The 26,274-nt window shown below is 38.2% G+C and overlaps 1 protein-coding gene across 1 annotated transcript in view; it reads left to right on the top strand.

The window, feature by feature from the left end:
• The window catches only part of gpc6a (glypican 6a), a 152,464-nt gene that overhangs the window by 14,916 nt on the left and 111,274 nt on the right, over window positions 1-26,274 (top strand). Inside the window, exon 2 of the mRNA XM_008292629.1 lies at window positions 15,989-16,147. Within this exon, the coding sequence (XP_008290851.1) occupies window positions 15,989-16,147 (159 nt within the window). The remainder of the gene's footprint in view (window positions 1-15,988; window positions 16,148-26,274) is intronic.

Here is a 26,274-nt window from a genome sequence, read left to right as displayed (position 1 = left end):
GGAGGCATGTTTCTTCCAACATCATGCTTATATTTTTTTGAGGTGGGGGCTAGTGGTAGTAAAAACGTTCACACATAGTGAATTGAAGCTTGTTAATCAAAGCTATTTTTTTTTAGAATCAAAAAATGTAATTATAAAGTAGCCGACTGGACCTTAATGAGTAGTCGGCCGTTTGCTGCAGCCAGTGCTCATGGAAAGAGCTGTGTCCATTAATCTTAACTGAAGTGATTTTGTTCCCTGAAGGTAACCACACATCGGACTTAAGATCCAAACCTTCCCAAATGTCTAACAATTTTGCAAGGTGCATAGATGTAGCATTTAATTAGCTCCAAAGAAATTGTTGTGAAAATAATCCAATGATTTTGTTTGTCACAAAGAAGTGATTGGAGAGCAAAGTACTGTATTATGATTGTCCTTACATGACCAACACTGCAATCATAAAACCGTGTTGTATTGTAGGAAAACATGAACGCTTGCAAGCTGTGTGTTTGAATCATTATCTCTACTGTGCATCCCATATGACGTGAAAACAACACAAGACCTGTTTTCTTTGTAACTTGCATGAATGTAACTGTCTCCGTCTCTGCTGAATTCCCTGCAGTGTTGATTTTTATGCCATAGCCTTCAGTTATTCATTATATTTATGTCAATTAGATATGTATGAGTTTTACAGATAGGGTTTAGTAGCTTGTTACTAGTGTAGTTTTGTATATTTTCTACCTATTGTGCATGTCAATAGTGAGGCATTTTGTTATTTAGAAAATATTTTTCTTTTCACGCATTGCTTTTCGCTACAGAACCTGGCCTTTGCAGATCTGTCATTGTGCAAAATGGAAATGCCTCCAGCTCTTATCATTGTTGGGTAAATTCTGCAAAATATGTTTGGAGGGAAAATAGAGCAGGGAAAAAAACAGCATTTTTTCCTTTTGGGATTTTAACCAGAACAAACACCTGTATTGTGTTGGCACAAAGTAAAAGTACCTCTTTGATTAAAGACATACTGAACATACTGTTGATGTAATTAATTCCTCTGTCTCCTTATTATCTATCTGTCGTGTTGTCAGTTTACATTAAGCGAAACAAGAGATAATGGCAAACACACCACCTGTGCATTGTCTTTCATACATTCAAAGTTTGTTCATTAACACCTACACTGCTTTCACGAGTCACGCACACAGGCTGTTCATCAGCCTAACAAGGGAGCACAGCTGACATGCGATTGGCAACCACACCGCAAAATGATGAACTTGAAGAAATGTCTGACTGCCTTCAGTGCATTAAGCCTTACTTTGCTGCTTCATACCGCACTGTGAAGCATATATTTATCTATACATTACTGTCAGACAGTTTTCCAGCTCTGGAAGTTATTTGAAAGTTATAAAAATCTTTTAGCGGTCTCCAAGTATGGTAACATATGGTTAGAGCGATTGTGGGAATTATCTGTGTCATCTTGTTTGGACATATTCAATTTGGGTCTCAAGCCCCAGTGGAAATAGTTGAAAGTGGGTGATTTGGGTGATGGAGAGGAGATCCAGATGGCAGAGCAGCAGTAAGATCAATCGAGCTTGATGCATTTTCCCCACTTCAACATGCAGACAGATGTGATTTAACACAGTAATTGGGTTTACTTTCAGTTCACAGATTTCTGTTGACAAGTAATAGCACCTCGGAAAGAATGTGCAAACTTGTTTGTAGAAACTTAAGTATGCATTGTTTCATGTGTTATTCCGTCATAGCAATAAATTGATCATCTTCCCAGGTTTAACAGGCTGTAGAAAGGAGCCTGTTTATGGCTTTGACTCAGTTTTACACACAAAGACGGACTGATTGTGGTTTGATTCAGAATGCACCCAGTAATTAAGACTAAACCGATAAATGCTGGGGCTGCAACTGATTGTTTTATGATTGATTAATCTGCCGATTATGTCCTTGACTCATTTGTGTCATAAAATGGCAGACAATGGTGAAAGGCGGCCATTGTAATTATAAAAGATTGCTTGTTTAATCCAAACAATGATGCTGAAATATTCAGTTTAAAATAATATATGGGAGAAAATCTGAGTTATCTCCCCATCTGATCTCAATATTTGGCATTTTTGCAAAATGACTACAATGATTAACAGATTGTCAAAATAGTTACAGGGTAATTTTTTTTTTTTTTGTCAGTCGATTAATCAACTAATTATTTCAACTCCGATGAAGACACAGTTAAAACAGTTTATGGATTTCACTCAGATCATTAAACTCACTTTACTGATGTCAGTTTTGAAAGCCAACTCACACCATTCTATTAATGCTAAATTGCCCTGCTGTAGAACGGAACATGTTTTTGAAAAAGAAACCCATTTCTCAGGGGTTTATCATTTAATACATAAGATCTTTTGAAAAACTCCAGTTATTTCTAGATGTACAATACTTAGAAGGGCTACAAATCAAAAACTGGTGTTTTTCATTTCTGAGCTAAATTCTTTGAGTAGACTTGACTGCAAAGGTGATGAAGTACGTGATGCAGTTTATCCTAGAAAATTAAAAGTACCCAGAGAATCATTTAACAGTTGGTAGCCTACTTTTGCTCTGCATTTTAAGATGGGTTTAGAGGAAAAATGTGTCCCATTACATCCAGAATGCCTTTGATTGCCGGAATCCGTCATAATGCAGATTTTAAAAGTTAAACATATCATCTGGTGTATTAAGCTCACAACAGTAGCTCATTTTGCTCAAAGCTATTTTACTTCTTTCATGTATTTACACAGTCTTCCATCATTTAACAGCCTTTAATTGTGTTTGCGTTGAGCATCCAGATCCCCTTCTGCCCTCTAAACTAGGTCATGTCAGTGGAATAAAGGGCCCTTTAAATGTGTTGAAACCTAAATAAAGAAAGGACAGTCATGGCCCAGATGTGAGAGGGGGCCTACGCTGTACCTGAGTCAATAGATCTCAAAGATAGAGGTGTCAACCTTTCACATGGAGCTGAGGCTCAGGCGGCCTTTTAGCTATTACTGTCCAGTGTGCTGAACCTGGCGGGAGCCATTTAGTCTAAAGAGAGTAGAGAGACAGAAAAAAAGTAGAAAGACTATGACCAGCACTGTCAGGGAACTGCCCTTTTAACAGAAGTTCTTGACTTTGCCATTGTAGTTGTCTTCAACCTGAACTGAATTGGCACAGCTTTCGTCAGAAAAAACAGAACATTTTTGCCACTTTTTATTACCTTAGATGACCTTTTAGTTTAGTTAACACACAGTGTTGTTCTTCAAAGGTGACTGTCTAAGGCCTTTTTTAGAGAATACCATCAACGAATTAAGATTTTTTAATAGTGTGTTTATACAACATCAACAACAACATGTACGAATGCAATAATACGTGCATGTATCCATGCACCTGGTTATACGTTATCCTGTATATGCTAATATATACTGTGTGAAGACATTATGAAATGTTCCCTTTAGTTTCAAAGGAATGTTTAGTGGTAAATGAGATGAATAAAAGTCTTTCTTGTGGAATATCTAATTTTATTTCTTCAAAGTATGTATTATCGTATGTTTTTCAAAAATTTGTGGAAATTCAAATCTGACAGACAGCAATGGCTGTTTTTAGTTGCACCAGTAAATTAAATATGAGTCACGAAAAAAAAACATCTCCACCTGGGTAAAAAAGCCTTGTTCATCAATTTGCAAATTTTCCCCACAATGACTAAACACCACTAGATTAACTATAACATTTTATTTACCTTTGTTTATATGGCATGGCATATTCCTTGACAGGAAACAAGTTAAAATGGTCCAACCCTGCACAATGGAAATTATTAGTAGATCATTTGGCAACAGTTGAGTTTCTATCTCTTTGGATACATTCAAACTGATCTCACAAATGCTCAAAATCAATAATCAGTGGTTCATTTGACTGCGTTTTTAAAGAAGATGAAAACATTTATCACATTAAAAATAATCACTTTATTGAATGTTGGCTTTTCCGTTGAGAAATAAACACACTTTGAAGCTGAAGATATAACAGGGATATGACACGAATGTGGCAGTAAACTAGAAGATAACAAAGAGAGTGTAAACAAGTGTGCATTTTAGTATAAAGTGTTGTACAATTATTCTTCATATACAGGTTTTGAAAGAAACACATCATTTCACTCTATTGTATTTCTATTGTATTGAAAGAATGCAAAGGCTTTCAGGGTTTTTGTCTGTGTTGGATAATGCTTGGGCTCTGTCTGAGTACAGAATAACAATACACCTCCAGGTATGTAAAGCTGTGCCGTAAAGATAGTGATGGTTTTGAACTGAATCAGTGCTAAAAACGTAAATTGAATTATAAATATCATAGGAGACCCGGCTCGAGCAAACTTAGCTGGTGAATTGAAATGTCAAGAGCAGGAACCGGGTTAGTTCTGTGCCCTCATTTGAAGGCAATGAGTCTTTCTGCACACTGGTGCTTTGTGGCAGCCGGGCTGAGAGCAGTGAAGAGGCGATATTCCAGAGGCAGTTCTGAATGAGAGTGGAGCGGGAATCTGGTGGTAGATCAATGATAATAAATGTGATTCATTCAAGATGGTGCTTCCCAGTTATTGAGTGTGGCTCTGCTGTGGTGTGAAATCCCTACTAACAGGCAGCAGTTGAAGATATCCTGGAACCAGATAAAAACAAATCCTGATCTCACTCTAAATGTAGGTTACTTGCGTAATACCTACTGTATAGAGTACGCTTTTAGATTCTTTCTAGTAAATTATTTTCAGGGGAACAAACTTGGAATAAATCTCATCCTCTCAGAGAACAATAGATGCTGCCACAAGCTGCGGCAATTAATTTCATTTACTGCATCACTACATCTTTTTATGAATTTTCAGCATGGCTGAATTATACATTTTTCTCTCTTGACTTCATGATCTATTGGCTTGTTTGGCACAGAGCACTGGCGAGACTGTCCTCACTTTATAAATGTTGGCAACAGTGGTCAAGAGATGTACCAGATGGCATGGCCCATATGCAGTTTGCCCTTTGGCCAGGTAGACTAATGAATGCTTTTGGGAGTTAATCTGGCATGAGACCCTCCATGGGCATGGAACCCACTCTTTTCCCACAGCTGTCCTGAAATATTCTGGAGCTTTCACATTTCCCTGTAACATATGTTTATAGTTATGGAGATTTTTTTTTTTTTTTTTTCAAAAGAGTCTCTTTAGCATTTTAAATCACCCATGCAGAAGCTACGGCTCCTGCTCCTGTACAGTACGTATCTTTAATGATGAACCCTTCTGGATCGGTCCTTGATGTGAGCTATGGTAATGTTATTGGACTTGAACTTTACCTTGGGCATTTGTTAATCATGCTGCTTTTAAAGGTACAAGAAATTCTGTTTCTTTATATCTTCTAGCGACTGATGAATGCGTTGCACTCTCAAGTGCCACTGCCATTACTCTGTGGAACTGAACGCATTTACACCGGCAGCAGAAGCCGAGATGTTTGGAGAAAATACCACTAATGTGCCACTTCTGTCTGACCTCCACCGTCTAGATGTAGAAGTGCAGTGTGAAGTAGCTAATAAAACCCACCAGGAATTACCTGCTACCTTATGGTTTAAATCATCAAGTTGCACAATATCTTGTATTATGACTGGAAGAAATGTATCAAGTAGGGGAAAACTTAGAATTTAATAGATAAAATACCGTAAAAAGTGGAGTGTCCAGACAGAAAATGTTGTACCAAACTGCCAAGAGATGCATGACTGAGGCTCAGCACCAGTCCTGTGTTCGTCTGTCTAAAACACTCCATGTTGGGTCCTTTGTCATCATGCCGCTCAAACTTTGATCAAAACATGACGATTTAAGTGAGATTTATGAGTCTCAACTCAGACAAGAGTTATCTTGTCAGTGATTTCAATCACATTGCATTGAAATGTATTTTTTTTTATAAATTACGCTCTTTATTTTTAATGGGATCATAGCTTAACATACATTACGCGGCGTACAGCTGTTCATGTGATGTTTCATTAACATTAGATTGAGATGTTTTGTCCTGAAAACGGCGACAGTCTAATGCACTGTTTGAGACATTAACTGTCATATCATTATTTTATCTTCTGTCTGCAGCTGTGTCAACAATATCTTTTTCCTTTTTTTTTGGCTGAGTGAAACCATATATTGGCATTAGGTTAATGAAGCATGTATTTCTTCTGCCCATTTGAAAGAAGAAAAAAAATTACTCGAGATGTGATTTCTCCATTTTGGGAGAAAAGCCTCAGCTGTGACAAAGAATAATAGTGGAACAGTGTTTCATTTCGATTGTGGCATCAAATCTTCCCTTAACATGATCTACTACGTTGAAGTGGATGCCGTAGGACCTCCTTAACTTCAGCTTTGAAGATTTATCCTCAGGGTGTCCTTTGAAGGCTTATCATGAGTTGGCCAAGTGACTGAGACTAATCGGAATTCAAGTCGGCACTCTATTACTATCGAGGTCCCACACCTATAGCACAACAACACAGTGTACAGACCCACCTGCTGGTAGCCGTTTAGCAGAGGACCAAGTAGATCAATTACTGAGCAAACACTGTTTAGAGTTGCATGTGTGTCCACATGTACAAGCTACAGCTGTCGGCTTTACATGAAGATTTAAAAGTGTATTTCCCTTAGTCCTTGAACATATATTTTTCTTATCAATTTCTCCCTTTTGTACTTGGTATTTGTTGCCTCTGTTTTCGTTCTTTCTATACAAAAAGTAGAAAAAAAGCATTCCAGCGTCATGGCCAAGTAAACATGCCGGCATGCCATTCAATCCTCTCAACCTTTGCTACAATAAGAACACATGAAACTTTTCTTTGGCAAAACTTTTCTTTCTCTTCTCAGTAAAGGAGCACTTTATAGAAAAGGTCTGCATCAAGTACTTTCAGTTTTCTGTTTTAAATTCTTCACTATGAACCTCATATTTCCCCTTACATTCTTTCTGCATGAAAAGAGAATGTAATCATGCGCTGCCTCCTTATCCTTCTGTGGATGAGTTGTAACCTAAATGAATAAACAAAGTGAGCTGATCTAGTGCTATACTTACAGTTTTAGTTGGAGAAATTATGCATTTGCCAACTTAAATTTAGAACTACTTGATATATTTTTAAAAAAAAAATTAGCTATTATGTTGCAAGGACAGTCCCCTTACCAGTTAAGCCTCTTTTTTTGGGAGATTATTGTGATTAACTAAGAAGAGCAAGCTTACGTATTGAGGATTTTGGTGTGATTGCATCATATCAGTTGAAGTAGGTAGACCTGAGCTGAGTTTATCAGAGTTTTTACAGCTTAGTACATTATCCTAACTACAGCTGTTTGATTTACTAAGAATTCAATAAAATGTAGAATGAATACTAGTCCTAAGTATTGTGCACATGTTATATATATTTTTTCCCTTTGGTAAAGATGTGTGTTTAAACATGCTAAAATTAAGAATTTTTGCAAACGTAAATGCTTTCAAAGTCATAAATGTGGCAATTGTATGTCAGAAACCTCGCTAAGAGTTGTACTGCTTAAGCTTCTGTTATTAGTTTGATCTCTCTAATGAACAGAATGTTTGCAGGTAGTGTAGTGTGAAGAACAATCTCTGTGTTTGTTGTGAGGTTATCTTGTACATCCAGATCAAAACTTCAGTAGCGGCTCTTCATTTCAGTGCATCTGAGACACTTCTAAACTCTGCCGTGCTTTTAATGTCATGTGGCTGCCTAACAAACTGTGGGCTCCGCTGCCAATTTTAATGAACCACTGTTAGAAAGGATAAGAAATGTGCCATCCCTTTTGCCTGCCCATTATATATGATTGCAGCATATGCCTGCATGCGAAACCTCAAACACTCTGAGCACATGCTTCTTAAACATCAAGGGATGTGAAGCCAAAGGGAACCGGGGCCAAATACGAGGCAACTGCGAAATAAAGCGCACCGTGGATATTAGTTCTTTAATCTCTGCATGATCATCCCTTCAGGTCCATCCACGTCTTCCTGATGACCTAAATATTGCTGACTTTGTTAGATATCAGATGAGAGCACGTGGTTGGTTAAAACGTCGTAACACACGGAATGACCTGAAAGCAACATTTCTAATCGGTTCGGGGAACCTTGATTTCTGGGAAAGGAACTGTCAGTGGGGCTGATTGCGCGTGTCAAACAAAGCATCTCTCACTAGCTTTTCTTCAGCCGTTCATCAGCCTATGTGAGCATTACTTGAAACTACAGTCAGCAATTTCACCTAATTACAATGCTACGCTTCAATCATGCTTTGGAGCTTATGAAGATAGCGATCCAGAAGAACCAAACACATCTGTGCATCAAAGATGCTGAACAAAACAACTAATGTGTGATTGCATTTGTAAGCCAAACAATATTTCTCACGCCTCGCTTCTTTTTGATTAAGAAACATTTGAGCTAATGCCAGAACATTTTGCTGTAAAATCCCCAAAGAAGATTAGCATTTGTCCTTAATTATCTTCCCTTCTGTAATTACATACATTTTAAATCTCTGATCAGTGCATTCTGAAAGATGTGCAGCTTCTGACATCTGCGCTCGAGGCAGCTGCACGGACGGAGTGGTACATTAGCAAGCTGGACTAGGTTAAACAAATGAGTGACAGCCTTTATCTGTGCTTTGTTCCACGGCGATTACATAACTGCCTGCTCGTAACTCGGGTAAACCTGTGAGTAAATAATGCATTATGTATGTGTTTATGCTGATCCATGAATTTGTGATCATGTTAGGGCTCTGATGAATCATGAATGTTGGAGGATGTGCCAGACCTAAAGCTTAAGATACAGCTGTATTGTTTTATATCTAAATAGAAGCAGGCTCCTGATATGAAAGGTGTATCTTTTATATATATATATACTGGCACTTCTGTCAGTCCTGTCACCTCAGGCTATACAGCATGGATTCCTCTGCTGCTCACTCACTAAAGTCAAACTATACACTCTCATTTTATCCTTTGCCTGTTTTGTTGTCAAAAAAAATGTAGCCTGGCAGACGCAATGCTCTATCAAATGAGAATGACTCAAAAGTGCAGACCCACTTTAAGTTTTTTTTTTAAAATAAATGTGCAAAAGTTTCAGCAGCAGTGAAAGACTTGGTTGGAGCAGGTTGAATTTGGCAAGCTGGTTTAACAGATGTCTTGGCCGTGCACTGGGATTGTTCCCAACTTCCCACTTGCCCCTCTTCACCTGCAACCATCGGTGCTGTTAACTACAAAACACTGTTCAGTTTTTTTTGGGGTCTTTTTTTTCTCTCAGTGCTCCACTTGCTAACAGCTATGCTTTGTCAAAATCCATTATTAAGATGACAATTTTCTAAGCATAAAGTAGCAGCAGGGTTTTATTAATTATAAGATGACTGATAGTGATATTGTTCTCTCAGTAAATGAGATTTCAGAATTAGTATTTTGTTATAAACACAATGTTCTTTTTTATAGTCGCTGTGATAGGAAGGATACAAATTTTAAGACCCTTGATACAGCTAACATCTGTGCTGTATTTTTAAAACAAATGGACAGTCTACTCCATATAGGAGCTATAAAATGAAATGCACTTGGAGAATTATATACGTTGACTGCTAAATTAGAACACTGATTGCTTTTATTTCATTTTTCATTCAAATAGCTTATTAAAATTGCTTTATTTTAGTGTTGTAGGATCCAAGATCGTTTTTAGACTCAAGGCCACTTTTCTCATCCTTGAGTCGGAACCAACCGATGCCACAGCTCCCCGCCCACCTTCACACTCAGTCCAAGAAAGTGAATGTGGGAGACAGGAGAAGATGTTGCGATTATCTTGAAGGCGATGTCAGCCAAACGAAGCAAAGATAAAATGTAGCTACCAAAGCCAAAAACAGATGAACTAAAACACAGCAATATGTAAAATTTGCAGTGCAATACTTACTGAGAGCTGGCTTGGACCGCGCTAAACTTTGAATGGAATTTGAAAAGGAAGCGTAAAGGAAGGTACGCAAAGTGTAAGTGATGGTTGGAAAGCTGGCATTAATGTGGAGTATACTTCGGCACATCCCACCCCCACCTAGACATTGTTGCAGACTAACTATGCTCCACTATGGCTACAACACTTCCCAATGGCAGTGGCCTCCCCCAGCAGGAAAGTGTGCCCTGCCACACCACAAAACCTGCTCAGGAATGGCTTGAGGACCTTGATAAATACATAAAGTGTTGAACCAGCCTCAACAGTCCCTAAATCTCAATATGATTGAGCATGTGTGAGGTGTGCTACAACAAGCCCAATAACTGGAGTCCCCACAATGCAACCCACAGGACCCAAATGATCTTCTGATAACATCCTGGTGCCAGATACAACATGACGCTCCAAGTGGTTTCGTGTACATGCTGGCATAAGTCAGAGGTGTTTTGACAGCATTTCAGGGAATTACACAAGATGATGCACTGACTTTTAATGCTGTGGCTGATTGGTGTTTGTATGTTCCACATTTTATCATTTGCAGTGCAGTGTGGGACTTACACTGCTCTAGTCCTGGTCTTGAATCAGTCTTTTCCTGCCTTGGCTGTGTTGGTTTCTCTAAAAGTCTTGGTCTTGTCTAAGTCTCAGTAGATACTAGTCTTGGTTGGCTGTGGACCATGAATAAACACACAATGAATTTGTTGAATTCATCTTTGCAAAGGATTTCTTGTAGCAACAACCCTTGTGCGTTCTAATCAATCAAACAGTCATCATCGTCTTGATGTTACGTCCAACCCGATGTCTCCAGTTTCATTGGTGCTGTTGGTAATAAGTCTTAAAAGTTTCACTCAGCTGGACAAAATGTGTGCACAAGTGTGATCTCACAAGTATGTGGTTTGTTAAAGTGTGGTTTCAAATTCCATCTTGAGTGCAAAACCACCAACTATAGCAGGACAGATATGGTCTACTAAGCCAAAATCCCATCTAGAATTGGGCACGATGCGCTCCAAAGTTACTAAGGTATTTCTGTTTGTTTTGTTCTTTTGGAACAGAACTCCAAATTTTAAAAAAAGATGGCAGAAAAATGTGCAGCAAATTTCTTTGTGTAAAAAAACAAACCAACAAATAAATAAGGAAAAAAAAAAAAAACGGGTTTGTTGTTGTTCCTACATTATTTTTTTTCTGGTTTTTTTTTGCTATCTGTATTGTGGAAAGCAGCCAGAAAAACAGACAAGTAAGAAAAGCAATAACATGAGACAAAGTCACAGCATCATAAACATGCAACTCACACTCATGCCTGCTGCTTACAAAGTCCTATTTTGTGTTGGTTTATGTAACAGCAGCATCACGACTTTTCAAAATAGGAAAGTAGCTGGATATGCCAAATTATGTCTTTGTGCAAAAACAAGCCTTAGAGATGAAGAGAGTGGTGCACAACCTATTAAAGCTAAAAGCACCACACACTTCTTTCAGCTGTCATTCACACTTATGAATAGCTTATGCCCTTTATTGATTTTTCTTTTTTTTTTTCTTTGGCAACCTTTTGTGGTCAACAGTAGTAGTCCACCTTCTCTGAGAAACCAGCTCAATATATTGCATCAACAGAAACTTCAAATTGAAAATGACTTAACTCGAAGTCACACAGTTTCCCAATACAGCAAGAAAATGTAATTTTCCCAAAAGTATCCATCATTACGACAATAAACCTTACTCCTGTGCCAAACTCTTACTTGGGCACTTTTTCTAGCCCTGCAGTTTAGATGCTGAAATAACCATGTTCCAGCTGAAATGAGGAGTTTTCTATGACACATGCCAGTTGAAACTGGCCTCAAGTCAGCCTTAATAACTCCTGGACTCCTTAATGTATACATTTTCCTCTAAAACAAATTATAATCAGGTATTTTGAACTACATCGTTTCCATGAATGAGAGCATAGCTCATACAACCCAAACTGTTTTGGCTGAAAAGTTATTCAGCAGAGCTTTATGTAAAAACAGCCTGAAACAAGATGATGAATAGTTAATCTAATGAAACTGTATCAGTATGCCACACTTAGTTCATAGTGTGTACCCGGCACAATATTGTTTTCTCTCCAGGCGTGTTAAAAATGATCTCGACTTGGAACAAAGATTTTCACACAGTGATGCTTCACGTAGTGGCAATCATGTGTGACAGCTGAAGCCTGCTGTGGCTTTGTTAAAACATTACAACACCACTGTTTAATAGAGAAACAAAAGAGCCTTAAAGAATCGCCAAATAGAAATCGACTGCTGCATTTCAGCTAATTTTGCGTGTTAGAGAGTTTGGATTCTGTGGCCAGGAGGTTTGTGCTTTACTCTGGAGAAATGGGTTTGTGTTGAACTGTTGATGGTGCACCTCATTACTGTAGCTTGGTGCCTCTCTCAGGACTGATTAAGGATTAAGCACATTTGAGAGTGCCAGCACGTACATACTGCATCTTCCTTGTTTCATTATCCAAGCACAGCTCGCTCATCTATAGCTTACTGTATATGCATGCAGTGTACCTGCCGGTGCCTGCATTGTGTACTGTTGTAGGATTCCTCAAAAAAAGTCCCACAATGCTAGTCTGTTGTGCGCCAATCCCCCAGCGACATCCATTTCATCTTACTCTTTCTCAAATGTTAATAGGTAGAACTGGAAAAACTCAATTCTTTTGTGTGACTGCTGGCCAGACTGTTTTGAAAAAAATGTCTGGTAATGATGTCTGATGCTGTTAGTGGCAGAGAAGATACAATACAGCATGCATACAGAAAATGTGGACTTATTACACACACACACACACACACACACATATATATATATATATACAAAAGGATATTTTGCGGTTGTTGCAGCAGCAAGACAAACGGATGAGAATACACATTCTGATTAGCGTCAGTTTTGGATTTAGTTTGAGTCTTGACAAAAATGTGCTTTCATATTAGTAAACAAAAACAAACAATATTTTAGTCAAATTCTTTGCCATTTAGACAGACAGGGATTTATACGTAAGAGACATAAGGAACCAATCCTGTCTACTTGTGAATTGGGGCTTTCCTTCTCATTATTCAACTTCATCATTGGTTTATGGTACTAACATGAATTGCTCAAACATTATAACTTGCCATTGTGTCGCACAGAGTAGTTTTACAGTGTTTGAGTTGCAAGTGAGCTGTGTGCTCCAGCAACAGCAAACTGTTGTAACACATTCTGGAGTAAGCAACAGAGTTACATCTTAGCCGTTTTAAGGTACAAAGGGATTATTTTCATGGAGAAAAATCTTCTATATACGCCATTTTTATACATATTTATTAGTTTTTATGGCTTTAATCAGTGGCCAGAGACGGACTTCCACAAGTTCAGAACTGATTAAACTAGGAGGTTTTGTCAGTTAATACCAAATGCATTTCAAAATCTGATTCCTTTGAGCTTCATTTTTGCAGGAGCAACTTTAAGTGTGTTTTGTAGGCCTCTTGTTTTTGTGGGGGCTGCAAGGTGGCTCGTTGTTAAGCACTGTTGCCTTGCAGGTAGAAGATAGAAGATCCCTGGTTCGCATCCCGGTTAGGAGGCCTGGGATCTTTCTGCATGGAGTTTGCATGTTCTGTGCAGCATGGGTTCTCTCCGGGTTCTCCAGCTTCATCCCAAAGTCCAAAAGCCTGTTGAGGTTAATTGGTGATTCTAAACTGTCCATAGGTGTGAATGTGAGTGTGCTTGGTTGTCTGTCTCTAAGTGTAGCCCTGTGATAGACTGGCGACCTGGCCAGGGTGTCCCCTGTCTTCACCCTGAGTCAGCTGGGATGGGCTCCAGCCGCCCATGACCCTAGTGAGGACTAAGAGGTGTATAGATAATGGATGTTTTGGTGGATTTAGTCAAGTTGGATGCAAGTCTCTCCTCAAATGAGATTGTTTGTTTGATATAAGTCTACATTTTCTGGGACACTCGTAGACTTTTTTTTTTTTTTTGCAATATTTTATTCTTTTACTTCTAAAATTTTCTGATGTTTAAACGTATATAAAGTCAATCAGAAATCTTCAGCAATGTCACAAGCTTTGCTTCAGGAATCTGTCTGTTGTGTCTGCACAAATCATCATTCTCTCTAATCTCATGTGTCTCCCGGTCCCTGCACACTGGCTTACTGATGCTGCCATCACTGCGCTCTGAGGTAGAGATTGTGTTAAACGTGTGGTGAGTTAAGTCTGGTTTCTGTCAGATGGTGCTGTGCTTTATTGCTGTGGAGATGAATTTTTCATTTCATCAGGCTTTAGAATCCTTTTCCTCATTCCTTCTTTTGGAAATCAAGTCTTTTTACATACCTAACACACAGCACTTTTCACACCCAGAATAATCCATGGATGTGAGAACAACACCATCTTTATTTTAATGAGGTGGTTGTCAGATGTGGGTAGTTTGCTGATTGTTTTCTTGTCAAAAACCAGAGATTAGTAGTTTTCACTTTTTCCTCAATTTTCAAATAATGTCGACTGTGACCTCAGAAAATTTGGTAAGTTACACACTCCCACAGAGTCAATATTTCTGTCTGAGTCACACAGACAGATATTTGGGCAGATTTATATTCTAATATACACAGTTTTTGTAGACTAAAACATATTTCTATATTGAACTGATTTAAAAGTCCACAGACATCCAAAGTGATTTTGAAACACTTGTTGAAAATTTGTCTTATTTTTTTTAAAGACACATTTCAATTGAGGCTTCAACACCACATCATATACAGTCAAGAGTCCCATTTTTTGGGGAGAATTTATACAGTATGTTGTTATCATTTATCCCCCAACTGACCCCCAGTGAGATGTGCAGATATTGTTGGTTTTATTTGGTGAGGTGTTGTATATACTGCTTCTGTTTTAGTACAATGGAATTTTATTTGAAATCCAAAAAATCTTTTCCTTAATTGTGAGTAAATGGATCTTTAAGCTGAGCTTGATGTTATTATATACGTGGCAGTGCATTCAAGTACAAAAGCTGTGGTGTCAGAAACATATTTTGTAATTTAAACATTCCTACTTAAACCTGCATTACAAATTGTATTTCTTTTTACTTTAGCAATATTTAAGATGTGACTGTAGAGAAGAAAGTGGCCTTTTGCAGTGTATCTCGGAAAAGTTGTGAACTCTGCAGCTGCAAATGTGATGCTTCAGAGTTTTTCAGCTCTCAGCTTTCTGTCCTGCAACTTCATGCTGTTTTGCCTCAGTGTCACCACTCTCATCAGCATTGTTTTCACTTTAAAATAAAAAAGTTATGCTCATTTTTCTGTACACTACCTACTTGGCACCGAAGACCAGCTAAATGGCAGACGCATTTAGCTGGTTAACATGGCGAAGCGTTTAACACCTGAAAAAACCGTTCCAGATTTGGTAGAGGCCAAAACCAGAGTTAAATATCTAGAAACACAACTCCAAATCGATTCTGAGATTGTTTGCTGTCTGGTGGATGTGTAAATTAACAATTTTTGCTCAAGATGTGGTAAAATATGTCCCTGTGTTGTTAATAGCTTGTTCTGGTGGCTCCACTTTACCAAAAATCTAGTTGTAACATACAACTTTATTTATCCTGAAGGAAATTGCTTTAAATGCAGCCAGCAGTAATTAATTTTTATTTTATTTTACTAGTTTCATCGCTTAAGCTATGACAAGTAGGAAAGCCCCTTGAGCTAAATTTGTAATACTGGGTTTTGTAAATTCAACTGACTTGACTTTCTACTAACCAAATTATAATTTTATATCATGTAACACTGATTTACTAAAGCTCAGCTGTCATTATTGCACTGTTAGACTATGATTTTAAGGAAAGTCTTGCATGAGGTGCACGCACTGCTGTTTCAAATTTATCCTCTGTTTCACATGATGGCAGGTGACTGACAAATATTATCCATCCCCGTTTGTTACGGTGTGTCCCTCTTTGATAGCCACAATGATGAGAATCCCAAAAATCACAGGAGATTTTTGATCAAAGACTCCGCTCAGCCTTTTGAAATATCCCAATCCTGTGGCAGTGATGTGTTTAAAAACAGCACTCTGTGTCTCTGTCTTCCTCAGGTGAGCACCTGCGTGTCTGTCCTCAGGGATACACCTGCTGCACGTCAGAGATGGAGGACAAACTCAACCAGCAGAGCAAACTGGAGTTTGAGAATTTGGTGGAGGAGAGTAGCCACAATATGAGGACGACATTTGTCTCCAGGCATAAAAAGTTCGATGGTGAGTTCCAGTACATGGATTTGTTTAATCCATTTATCATGCAGGGATTGTGGTACAAAAAAAAATTGGTATCCAGCACCACTTCTCCAAGCTGAATATACTCCAGACAAGCACAGTCAAACTTGTAAATACAGACTACTGTTGCCATGATTAGTAATTACTGTGACTGTTATTAATAAGATATGAGCAGATTGGTTTTGAAGTTGTTCTGGAGTCTCCTTTTCAATTTTGACTTCTTCACTACAGTGCTTTTTGGTAAGGTTTTCTTTATCCACAGAGATGTGTAGCTTGCTATTATTCCTGCTCGTCCACACTCACAGACAACCACCGTATGACTTTCTAATTAACTGACAATCAAAAAAAAAGGCAAACAAAACAAGAAAGAGGCTTGCTTAGTGTGTCGGTGCTTTGTGCTACTTGTCCTCACCTAACCACTGTGAATTTACTCACATTGCATCAGTACCAGCTGGCATTAATGTGGCTTTGTGGTGAAAAATATTGTCATTCTATATGTCTGAAAGCAAACCTGTCTGTCTCACTGTTAGGAGAACTCACACAGACCACGGCTTTAGATGAAGGTGCTACAGTGTTTTTTGCCACTTAAACTGTTTGTCAGTGGGTATTTTAGTATCTGCCTGTGCCCTTGTGGCTAATAAGTGGCCTAATTTAACACTCTGTGTTTTTCTGTAAATGAAAAGTCTGTCAGGTTCATCCCAGTTTCCATGAATAGCATCAAATGTCTGGTTTCGATCGGGAAAGTGTTGTCTTTTGCAGTACATGTCACAGTTTTGGTACATGCTGTTTCAAAAAAAAAAACATCAGTGGATTTTAGTCTTGACCCTTTTTTAACTCAAAGATCTAGAAGCCTTTTTCTCTGTGACTGCGATTCTGTAATACCTGTGTGCCAGTGGGAGAGGGAATGCAGGCCCTTCAGTACAAAACAAGAGACTCTGACAAATCTTGAATCAGGATATTTTTGTGGTCTTTGCCCACATGTCTCAAATCTGCTTTTATGACTCCACTCCAGCAACAGCTCAGGCCAGAGGTAGGATAAAGGATATGGGAATGCCTTGAGGTCATTTCTTCAGATTTGCCATAACTGACCACTTTGACTGAAGGAGAAAGTTTAGATAGATTTTAGCTAGATTTTAGTGGTCAGATTTCACTGTGACTTCAAAAAAGCACAGTATTGGTCATAATCCAAACACTAATTATGCCAAAAAATTCACACAAATTATAGTTCAAAGGCCAATTTTGGACAGACAAAAGATGTAAACTGCAGCTTGACCAACAGGTAAAGGCACGCAACCATGAGACTGTAATGCAAATGTTTTCCTTATGTGATACAAACTGAAAGCTGTGTGCTTGGACCAGAAAAATTACAGTATAGCTGGAATAAGAGAGAGAGCAATGTCTCACCTGGCCAAAAAACATCAAGGACAGTTCCTTTCAAATTTGTCACTGCCAAGTGTTAAATGATCCATCTGACTGGTTGGCAGTCAACCGTGGACAATACCTGCATGTCCCTGGAACAACAGCACAGTAGGGATTCAATTGCTATTGTTTTGACTGGCAAGATTACTTTATTAGTGGATTTTTCAGGCACTGACTGAAGGACTGATAAGAGACGCTTTTCAGTGCTTGATGAATATTACATCCCAATATTGTATTCCTAAAAATACCTGATTTCACATGACATGAAAATGCCAAGTCACTAATTATTGTTAATTCCAGGACAAACTTTAAATGTGTTGTCTGTAAATGTGTTGTCTCTTTAAAACCACTGTTTTCACTTTATGAAAGAGTATTTGGGTGGGAAGAACCTTCACTCTGTAACAGCACTGTACACCATCTCACATGGACATTTACTCACATAAAGTGAACACAATGAGCACATAAATGCTATATTGTGCAATGTTTTTTTTCTTCTTTGTATCATACATACCTACAGTTTACAACAAAAGACCAGTTAAATGAAGTCGCCCATGTAGAAAACTCTGTTTCTCTGCTTTGTTTGCAGACACTGAGCATTTTTGAAGTGATATAGAATTTATTGATCTCTTGATAACGATTCCATGAACTGATAACAACAACATGACCTTCAGATATACAAGAAACTCAGAAAACACTGTGTTTTAAGTCCTTGCCGAGGAATTGATGTAAAGCACGGAAGTAGAGAGAACCAATGAATACAGCATAAAAAAAGATGGAGCTCTTCTTCTGTAAAAACTTAATTGGTAGCCATGAGTTATACAATCTTTGCAAGACTGACAAAAAGTACAGTAAAATACTTTAAAAGGCTGAGGTATTTCTAAAATAATAGCACCGTTTCAGCTATGTTGCCTCCAGAACAATGCTCGTACTATATATCAGCACATTTATATAGTAATGCCGGTGACACAAATCACTTGTGCAGTTCCATCTTCTACATATGCCCATATTGCTGGGCCACTCAACATCACATCCTTTCTCCTTGCATTAAGCTTCATCCACCTCGTGGGGTTTAAATCATCCCTCATCAATTTTACATGCCCTCATTTCTGTCCCCAGTTATTTATAGGGCCCTATTATGAAAACCTTAACTTACTTTTTGATTACTGACTGCTTCCCCCGGAGGCCTGTGGGTTTTGATGCATTATTGAGCAATCCTGAAGCCATAAATGACTGTTGCACACTAGAATTAAGGTTTGGGTTTTCTGAATGTCCAATCATCTGGCCAAGGACTCTTTTATCTCCTCTCGCTATATGCTTTTTATTCTCCATGTGAGACTTAAAGTCCGGTCACATTCCAGTCCAACTGATGCACAGTGTGGAGGGAGAAACTCATAACCAACTTTCAGTGCTGCAGTTCTGCATTTCTTTAGCTCAGTACATTTATAGTCCCAACAGGCTTTAAAATTCTCTGAGTGTAGTAGCGTTGTCTTCTGTGGCTTCTGTAGATGCCCTGAGGTAACCTGAATTAAGGACAAGAAATGAGATAAATATTTGCAGTATTTATGTGTGTGTGAGAGAGAGAAAGCTGGAGAGGCACTGAGATATAAGGGAGAGAGACTGAATCTGAGGAAGAGGCAGAGAAAGACTTGCATCAAAACTGTTAAAGATTAATTGCAAGTGGATGAACCACGATAAAAGGTGCCTCATGCTCAGTCAAGGGATTTGAGACTGAAACCGCCGTACACAGTGATTTGTAGCCACTGAACCTGTCTGTCTGAACATCTTTTTTTATTTCTGGTCTTAAATCACATAGTTATAATGCCACTATTTCTATGAAAAATACATTTTAGAAATAATTTTCAAAGATCAATCAGCCAGTCTCATGAATCTCAAACACTGGTAGCTATAGAAGGCAGGGTCTTGAATGTTGTACCACCATGATGGTCTACCTATTTTAAAATCTAAATCCAAAATGCTATTATATAAAGCAGAACAGTGCTCTATGAATAATCTAACCTTAAATGGTTGTGATCCTGCTGCAGTTATTCACGATCAGTTGCAGTCAGGGTAAATACAAATTTTCTGGTGAAACATGGAAAAAACCCGACAAACCTTGCTTTAACAAGCTAACAAACAAGCTTACAGGCAAAAGCTATTGTTAGTCAGTCATAAGTGTTCTCCAAGATAGTTGGCTTTCTAGGTCAGCCACTGACCAGACACTTACAAACCATTTGGTTTGATTATGTACCCGCAGGCTGGAAATGTCTCCAATTTGTAATGCTGAGAGACTGTTAGAATTTGTAATTTTGTGGCACCAACTGGAAACCAATAAAGAAAGGCTGGGTACACGTTACTGTATTATCTGTTGCCTTTTGTGTCATAATGCAGCTTAAACTCAGCTGGCTTTCTGTTCCTTGACTGCCCACGTGAAAAAAAGGTACCCAAGCAAGTTATTTCAGAAATAATGGCATCGCATGAAAATATGCTTTATGCATTCATATAATGTGGCGACTTCTGCTGAGGTCTATCTTTACCAATGTTATTTTGTCTTAGCTGACCAATCAGAGTAGACTTGGCTTTTTGGGAGTGTGGTCTTAAAGAGACAGGAGCTGAACTGGCACAAAAAGAACAAAGAAATGCAAGCCTTGTACAGTGTGAGGAAAAACTGTGTTTTTTTTGTTGTTTTTTTTAAAAAAAAACTTGTATGAAGCTGTAAATGAGCGTAATGTGAGCTATTTTATACACAAGATTTGCATAGATCTTTTTAACCTGAATCTTGTTAATGTGGCACTCAGTAATTGATAGTGGTGTGACTTAACAAGTTTATCTACTTGTGTTATATGCAAATATGCAGTGTTACTGTTTTTCTGAGTTTTTTTAATTTTTTTAATCCTTTTCAAATAAATTTATATAAATAATCCAAAATATTACAAATAGTGTTCTGAAGAGACTTTTAATTTAACTTTCTCCCCCTAAACAGATTTAAAATATTATTTTAAAAGAAGTTACAACTTAATGAGAATTCAGTCTCTATATCATTTTGTTCCACTTGAAGCTACAGTATGTAAAAATTATTTAGAGTAAATTTATATAGTATGACATTGTTTTATAGTTGCACTATTACATTAACCAACATGTCTTGGTCACCATTTTGCATCAGTGCAGCTCAGCAGTGTAATTAATGTCTTCTATAAATTATTGGTAGGTCTGTGTGAGTGTGAGAGGTAAAAAAAAAAGAAAAAGAAAAAGAAAAAACAGAACTGGTCAGCAGTTTGACTTGTTAGTGTCTCCAGTCTTACCTTTCTGTTTGTCATTTATTCTTCCAGAATGGTAGATGCTCATTAGATTCGGTTTGGTTGACGCCTTTCTTTTCTCTCACAAGACCTCGACAGGAGATTAGCGTGTGTGGTTGGTTGAGTAAAGTCTGCATTGAGCAGCAGCCTTGGTTGACTGACTTCTTTGATCCTGCCTCAGTAGAGCTTCTCTGCTGAACGTCGAGAGCTGCGGTGTCCCTCATTCACTTCAACAATGCCTTATTCACACACAACCTAAACCAAGACTGACTGGAACACAACAGCCCATTCTCTCTAATCTGTCGTCTCTACAAATTCACAGGCTTCTACTGGACTGTGTAAGCTGGCAAACACGCAGGGAAAAAAAAGCACCACTTCAGTGTTGTATTTCACAGATTTATTCTTTATCTGCATCAGTTTATTTCCAGGTGATATGGCTTAGACATACGAAAAAAAAAGAAATGTCTCATTAGGTTTTCATAGAAAATAAAAGAATCCATCCTTTGTGGGCAGATAGAGACAAGCACAACAGCTGGCACTGCTTTTCTTGGGCTCATTAATGAAATATATCTTGATAATTTTCACATTAATTGTTTAGTGCATTGAAGTTGTTTGTGCACAAGTCTAAGAATGTGAAGATTAAGCACCGAGCGGATTCTTTTAATGCCCGAAAGAGCAGTAAGTGGAGCTAAAATAATTTACTCCCGTCAACACATTGGTCCTGGGCATGATAGCCTCCTTTTTAAGCGACTGGAGGACAAAACACTGCTTTGATGCGAAACCAGAGAGTGATGAGTCACAGTCAAAAGTACACTTCAGAATCGGCCTCATTAAAAACAACAGAGGGAAAGATGGGAATCTGCGAACCAACACGGTGTAACTTATTATCTCAGCAGCAACGTCTCATGGACTAAGGGACACTAGTTTCCCTTAAATTGAGACACATTTGCTCCTTTTTAAGCCACAACTAGGATAATTGTGAGCCACTCTTTTATTTACATAAATATTTGATTTTATTTATATATATTTTTTATTTAATTAAGATAAATTACCTGTTGTGAAGACTTCTGATTGATGCATTTGGTGAAGCCAGGAGTCCTTCAAGTAGCTATAGTGTTAAAATGAGTAATATTAATGAATCATTCAGACTTAAATTAACAAGATACCCTCTATTAACTGCAAATTAGCATGCATTAAATAGTGACATTTACCTTGAGAGAACCATTCCATTGAAAAAGGTTTTAGACCTAAATGTAACCTCAAGCTGTAGAGAAGGTGCCTCCATCATGAAGCTGTTCTGAGAAATTGTATACAAATAAATACCACCTCCACAGCCTTCAAATTAGATATTAGTAATAAAATAGTAAATACTGGACTGAAAAGGAAAATATGTTTTGCCGATTTACAAGCAGGGAGGTTTGGTTGAAAAAGAGTGACAGTGATAGACTGTCCCTTTCTTCATCACAGCATCTCTTTGTGTCTCCTTCCCTAAAGAAAATCCTTCACTCTGCTTCACAGAGGGAGACTATGGTGTTGTTGCCTCAGTGCTATTGGTTGTTGTTTTGGAATGTGGCTTTTGTAAAGCTGTATGCATTTATTTTGGTTTGTTGACAACTAGGCATTTTTCCAAGGGGTTTATCAAATTCAGGCTTATGTTGTAGTTGCACCTGGGTGACAGGGAATAAACAAGACGCAGTAAACGTTCTGACTTAAAATTAAAATTAGAATTAGAATTAAAAAGTGTATCCAAGGCCATTTCTGTTCCCATACTGTCTATGGATATATAAACCAGTCACCCTCCCACCCCCCCACCCGACATCACAAACTCCGATTCTTTACATTTATTATTCATGTTAGACATTCATTGAAGTACTTACCAAGTAAAAATGTGAAAATGCCCACAATTCTTTGCTGACATCAAATGGTTACATCAAAACAGGATCTCAAAGGTCCTCATTATACTATACTTGCCCCACTTCAACTCCAAAGTTATGAAGTGGAATTATAATCACCAGTTTTGTCATTATAAGCATTATAATATTTTAAAGAAAGCGAACGATTAATTCACACACACACACCCAAAAAAAGACAGATCATCCTTAATATTCTCAATTTACCATGTTGTTTGTTTTGCTTCTGCAAACTTGAATGATGGTTTTAACACAGTTAATTACTCCACACACATGCTGCACTGTTGCAAACTGAGTACTTGAGCTTGCGGACTGATTTGTAATTCCTATTATCGTTTGTGCATAATATAATAGCCAACATTATTAATTTATACTATGAATAAATTGAATAAAGGGGTTACGCTTGGTACACAGTGCAAGATTCTGATGAGATTTGGCCCCATTTTAGACATTACAGTCTGATTGAAAGTTTGGCTGCTATGGCCGGCTGGAAGCTAATTTGGCTGAGGTAAGATGTGAAAATTCATTGGGTGCACTTATACTGAGCAAAAATGTATCTAATCTCTTGGTGTATAATAGCGTGCCGCTGCTTATTCATTTACTGTAAAAATCCAATGTGTGTTTAATGTAATATGTCATTTATTGATTAATAAAAAGATGAACAAGAGTGAAAATATCAAGCTCTTTCAGCTACCCACAGGTGTTGCTCTATTTTTTAGCCTCAACCTCGTCCAGTTACAGAAAGCAAAGACAAACTGTAAAGTTACAGAGCTAAGAAGTGCAGCATTTTGTTACTAGGATTGTACTGTAAAGGAATATAAATCCAGGTGGCAGTAGGGGTCATGATTCTCTGTGTGTTACTCACCAAATACACTGGGTGTAAACTCAAAGTCTCACAACTAATAATTAATTTCTTTTCCATAGAAGTTCCTTGTTGCCTATGACTTGTAATTCATTTTCTTTTTCACTTGCCACAAGTCTTCTTGTTGTCGGTCTTTGCTGGCATGTCTCTGTGTATCTTAGCACATTATTGTCAAATGTAGATCAGAGGAATGACACCATTGGCAGGACAGTGTGAAAGGACAAAAAAAATTGGAGACACGCATAGAAAAAAAGTGTTCCATTGCACGACTAGAGGGCAGAAACTCTACAGATTACTTTTAAAATGTCAAAATGTGAAGTTTTTGTCACATCAAATTGCAAATATTACATATGAGCTATGTTACAGAAAAGGTTAAATGATAGAAACATTTACTAACTTTGCAGAACTTTATTCTCTTATGTAAAGGGTTAGAGTGGGTATGTAAATACAATACAAATTTGCCTCAAGAAGTTTTTATTTATGCAGTATATGGCACCTTGGACCCTTGATTATCATAAAAACTGTTCCAGAAAAACTTTCTTTTGGTATTGTTTTTTGGACTTTCTATTGGCTTTATTTGATATGAGCATTAAAGATAGACAGGAAATACAGCAGAGAGAGCAGTGGAATGATGCAGTAAGGGTCCAACCTGCAGGGAATCAAACCACTGACTCACTGCTTGACGGCATTTGTGTGGAAAGTGCCGTAACCACTCGACCACTGAGTCACCTCTGCTCCAGAAAAAACTTTAATGAGGGGAAAAAATGGAAGAAACCATGACACCATGACTGTGAACTCTACACCTCCTGGTGCAGGACACATTACACAGGACATAAAACAAATGCACAGGACACAAAGGACACTGCAGGACCTGGTAACCATCTGATGGTCCGGGACCTTCATCACACAGGAGATGACACTAAATTAAACCCAGGGCAGGACACTGGTGAGGACAGGGCATACATTGATTTAACCCCTACAGTTGAAACCTCAGTGACAGTCACATGTCCATGTCTAATGAAATCTGAAACCATGTGGACACACACTTCCAGGAAATGTTCATAAATAAATAACCTCTGTTTTGATGTCCCTGTGTTATCCTAAGTGAATGTCAGGAAGACTGTAAATCTCTGAGGACTGAGGGAATGGGGTCTGTCCAGCAGTACTTTAGCTCAGAGTTGGTGGCAGCTTCCATCATCTGGCACAGGCTGCAGCCTGGTGTCACTTTTGTACTTCAGGATGGATGGCTCTGTATGGCCTGGGCACTGTTAACTCTGTCCCACCGGTGAGCTTCAAGGAGAAGGCTGTGAGAGGCGCTGCCTTTCCACAGGCTGCTGTAGGAAAGAAATAAGGAAGGAAATCCACGGGCTTGGTGCAATGTGATTCTTCCTTTCTATATATTTATTACATTTAAACTTTGTGTCAGATATTGAAACACATACACTGCGGAAACTCACTTACAAAAAAATCCTATCCTCCATATATTGAGTTTGCTCAGGCTACAGCTGAGATCATGCCGTCTACTGGGACAGATGAAAAATGGGACCCCCCTCCTGCAAAGGTGCTGATATGCTTCCCTTCGTAGAGCCCTACTGTTTCATTTCCTTTTGATTTCCATGCATCATTTAAAATTGACTGAATGTGGTGACCGTGAGGTTGCCATAATTTTAGTTTAGTATTCACTTGAGATGTGACAGTGAATAATTGGCATGTCATGCCTCACGTATAAATTGCAGCCGGAGTGATTTGACATCAGCAGTGCTAAAAGGAAAGGCAGTGATTGTTCTTGCATTTTTATCTTCTTGAAATACTTTCTGCTGCACTGTGTGCTTATCTATTCTACTGGTGTATCTATTAAATTTGTCATGCATTTTGCTTTGTTTACTCCGTCTACTTGTTCCTTGTGGTGAATATGTGAATTTAAAAGCCAGATTACTAGGTATATCACTGTTGCATCGCTATACATATAGTATCTATAGTACATATAGGAGCATTTACACGATGTTCGGAGGCAGCATGGAATGTGGCTTCTTTGCACGTGGGGCCTTACAGATGCAGAACTGGACTGTGTTTGTACATTAGGTAGGGAGATATGTCCATGTCCCAAATAAATCATTACACTTGGCTCCTTTATGAGTGTTTGCAGCAGGTGAACACTGTTGAATTCAATTGTGGAAATTGTCAGAAAAGTTGCAACCCCTTCCTTTGAGACACAAATGGAGTGAAAGCATTGTCTCTTACTTAGATTTGGTGTTATGAAAATAGTCTAGGAAAATGTTGGGCCATTATCCAGAGATGTACAGTAATTTTCAAAAATTGTTGGAGCAGTAATACAATCGCAAAATCAGTCCACGCCCACAGCATGCTAAGCCAGCGCCTCGTTTCCAGCTGAGTTCAACAAAACAGTAAAGCTGAGAAATAATGAAAGATATTTTGTGAAAACAATCATTTAGCCTGAGGAGCCTTAAATAATTTAGAGTCAAATAATCTGGTTCTGGCTAACAGTTGCATAGCACTGCAAGATATCCCACAGAAAAAAAACATTCTTGACCAGCAGTTGGTATCATCAAATCAAACTTTCAACATCAAAACAGGAATCCAGAGTGTGAATTTGGTGTTGTTTGTTTG

The sequence above is a fragment of the Stegastes partitus genome, unplaced genomic scaffold, assembly GCF_000690725.1.
Source record: "Stegastes partitus isolate 25-593 unplaced genomic scaffold, Stegastes_partitus-1.0.2 Scaffold19, whole genome shotgun sequence".
NCBI lineage: Eukaryota > Metazoa > Chordata > Actinopteri > Pomacentridae > Stegastes > Stegastes partitus.
This window is presented reverse-complemented; position numbering and strand designations above follow the sequence as displayed.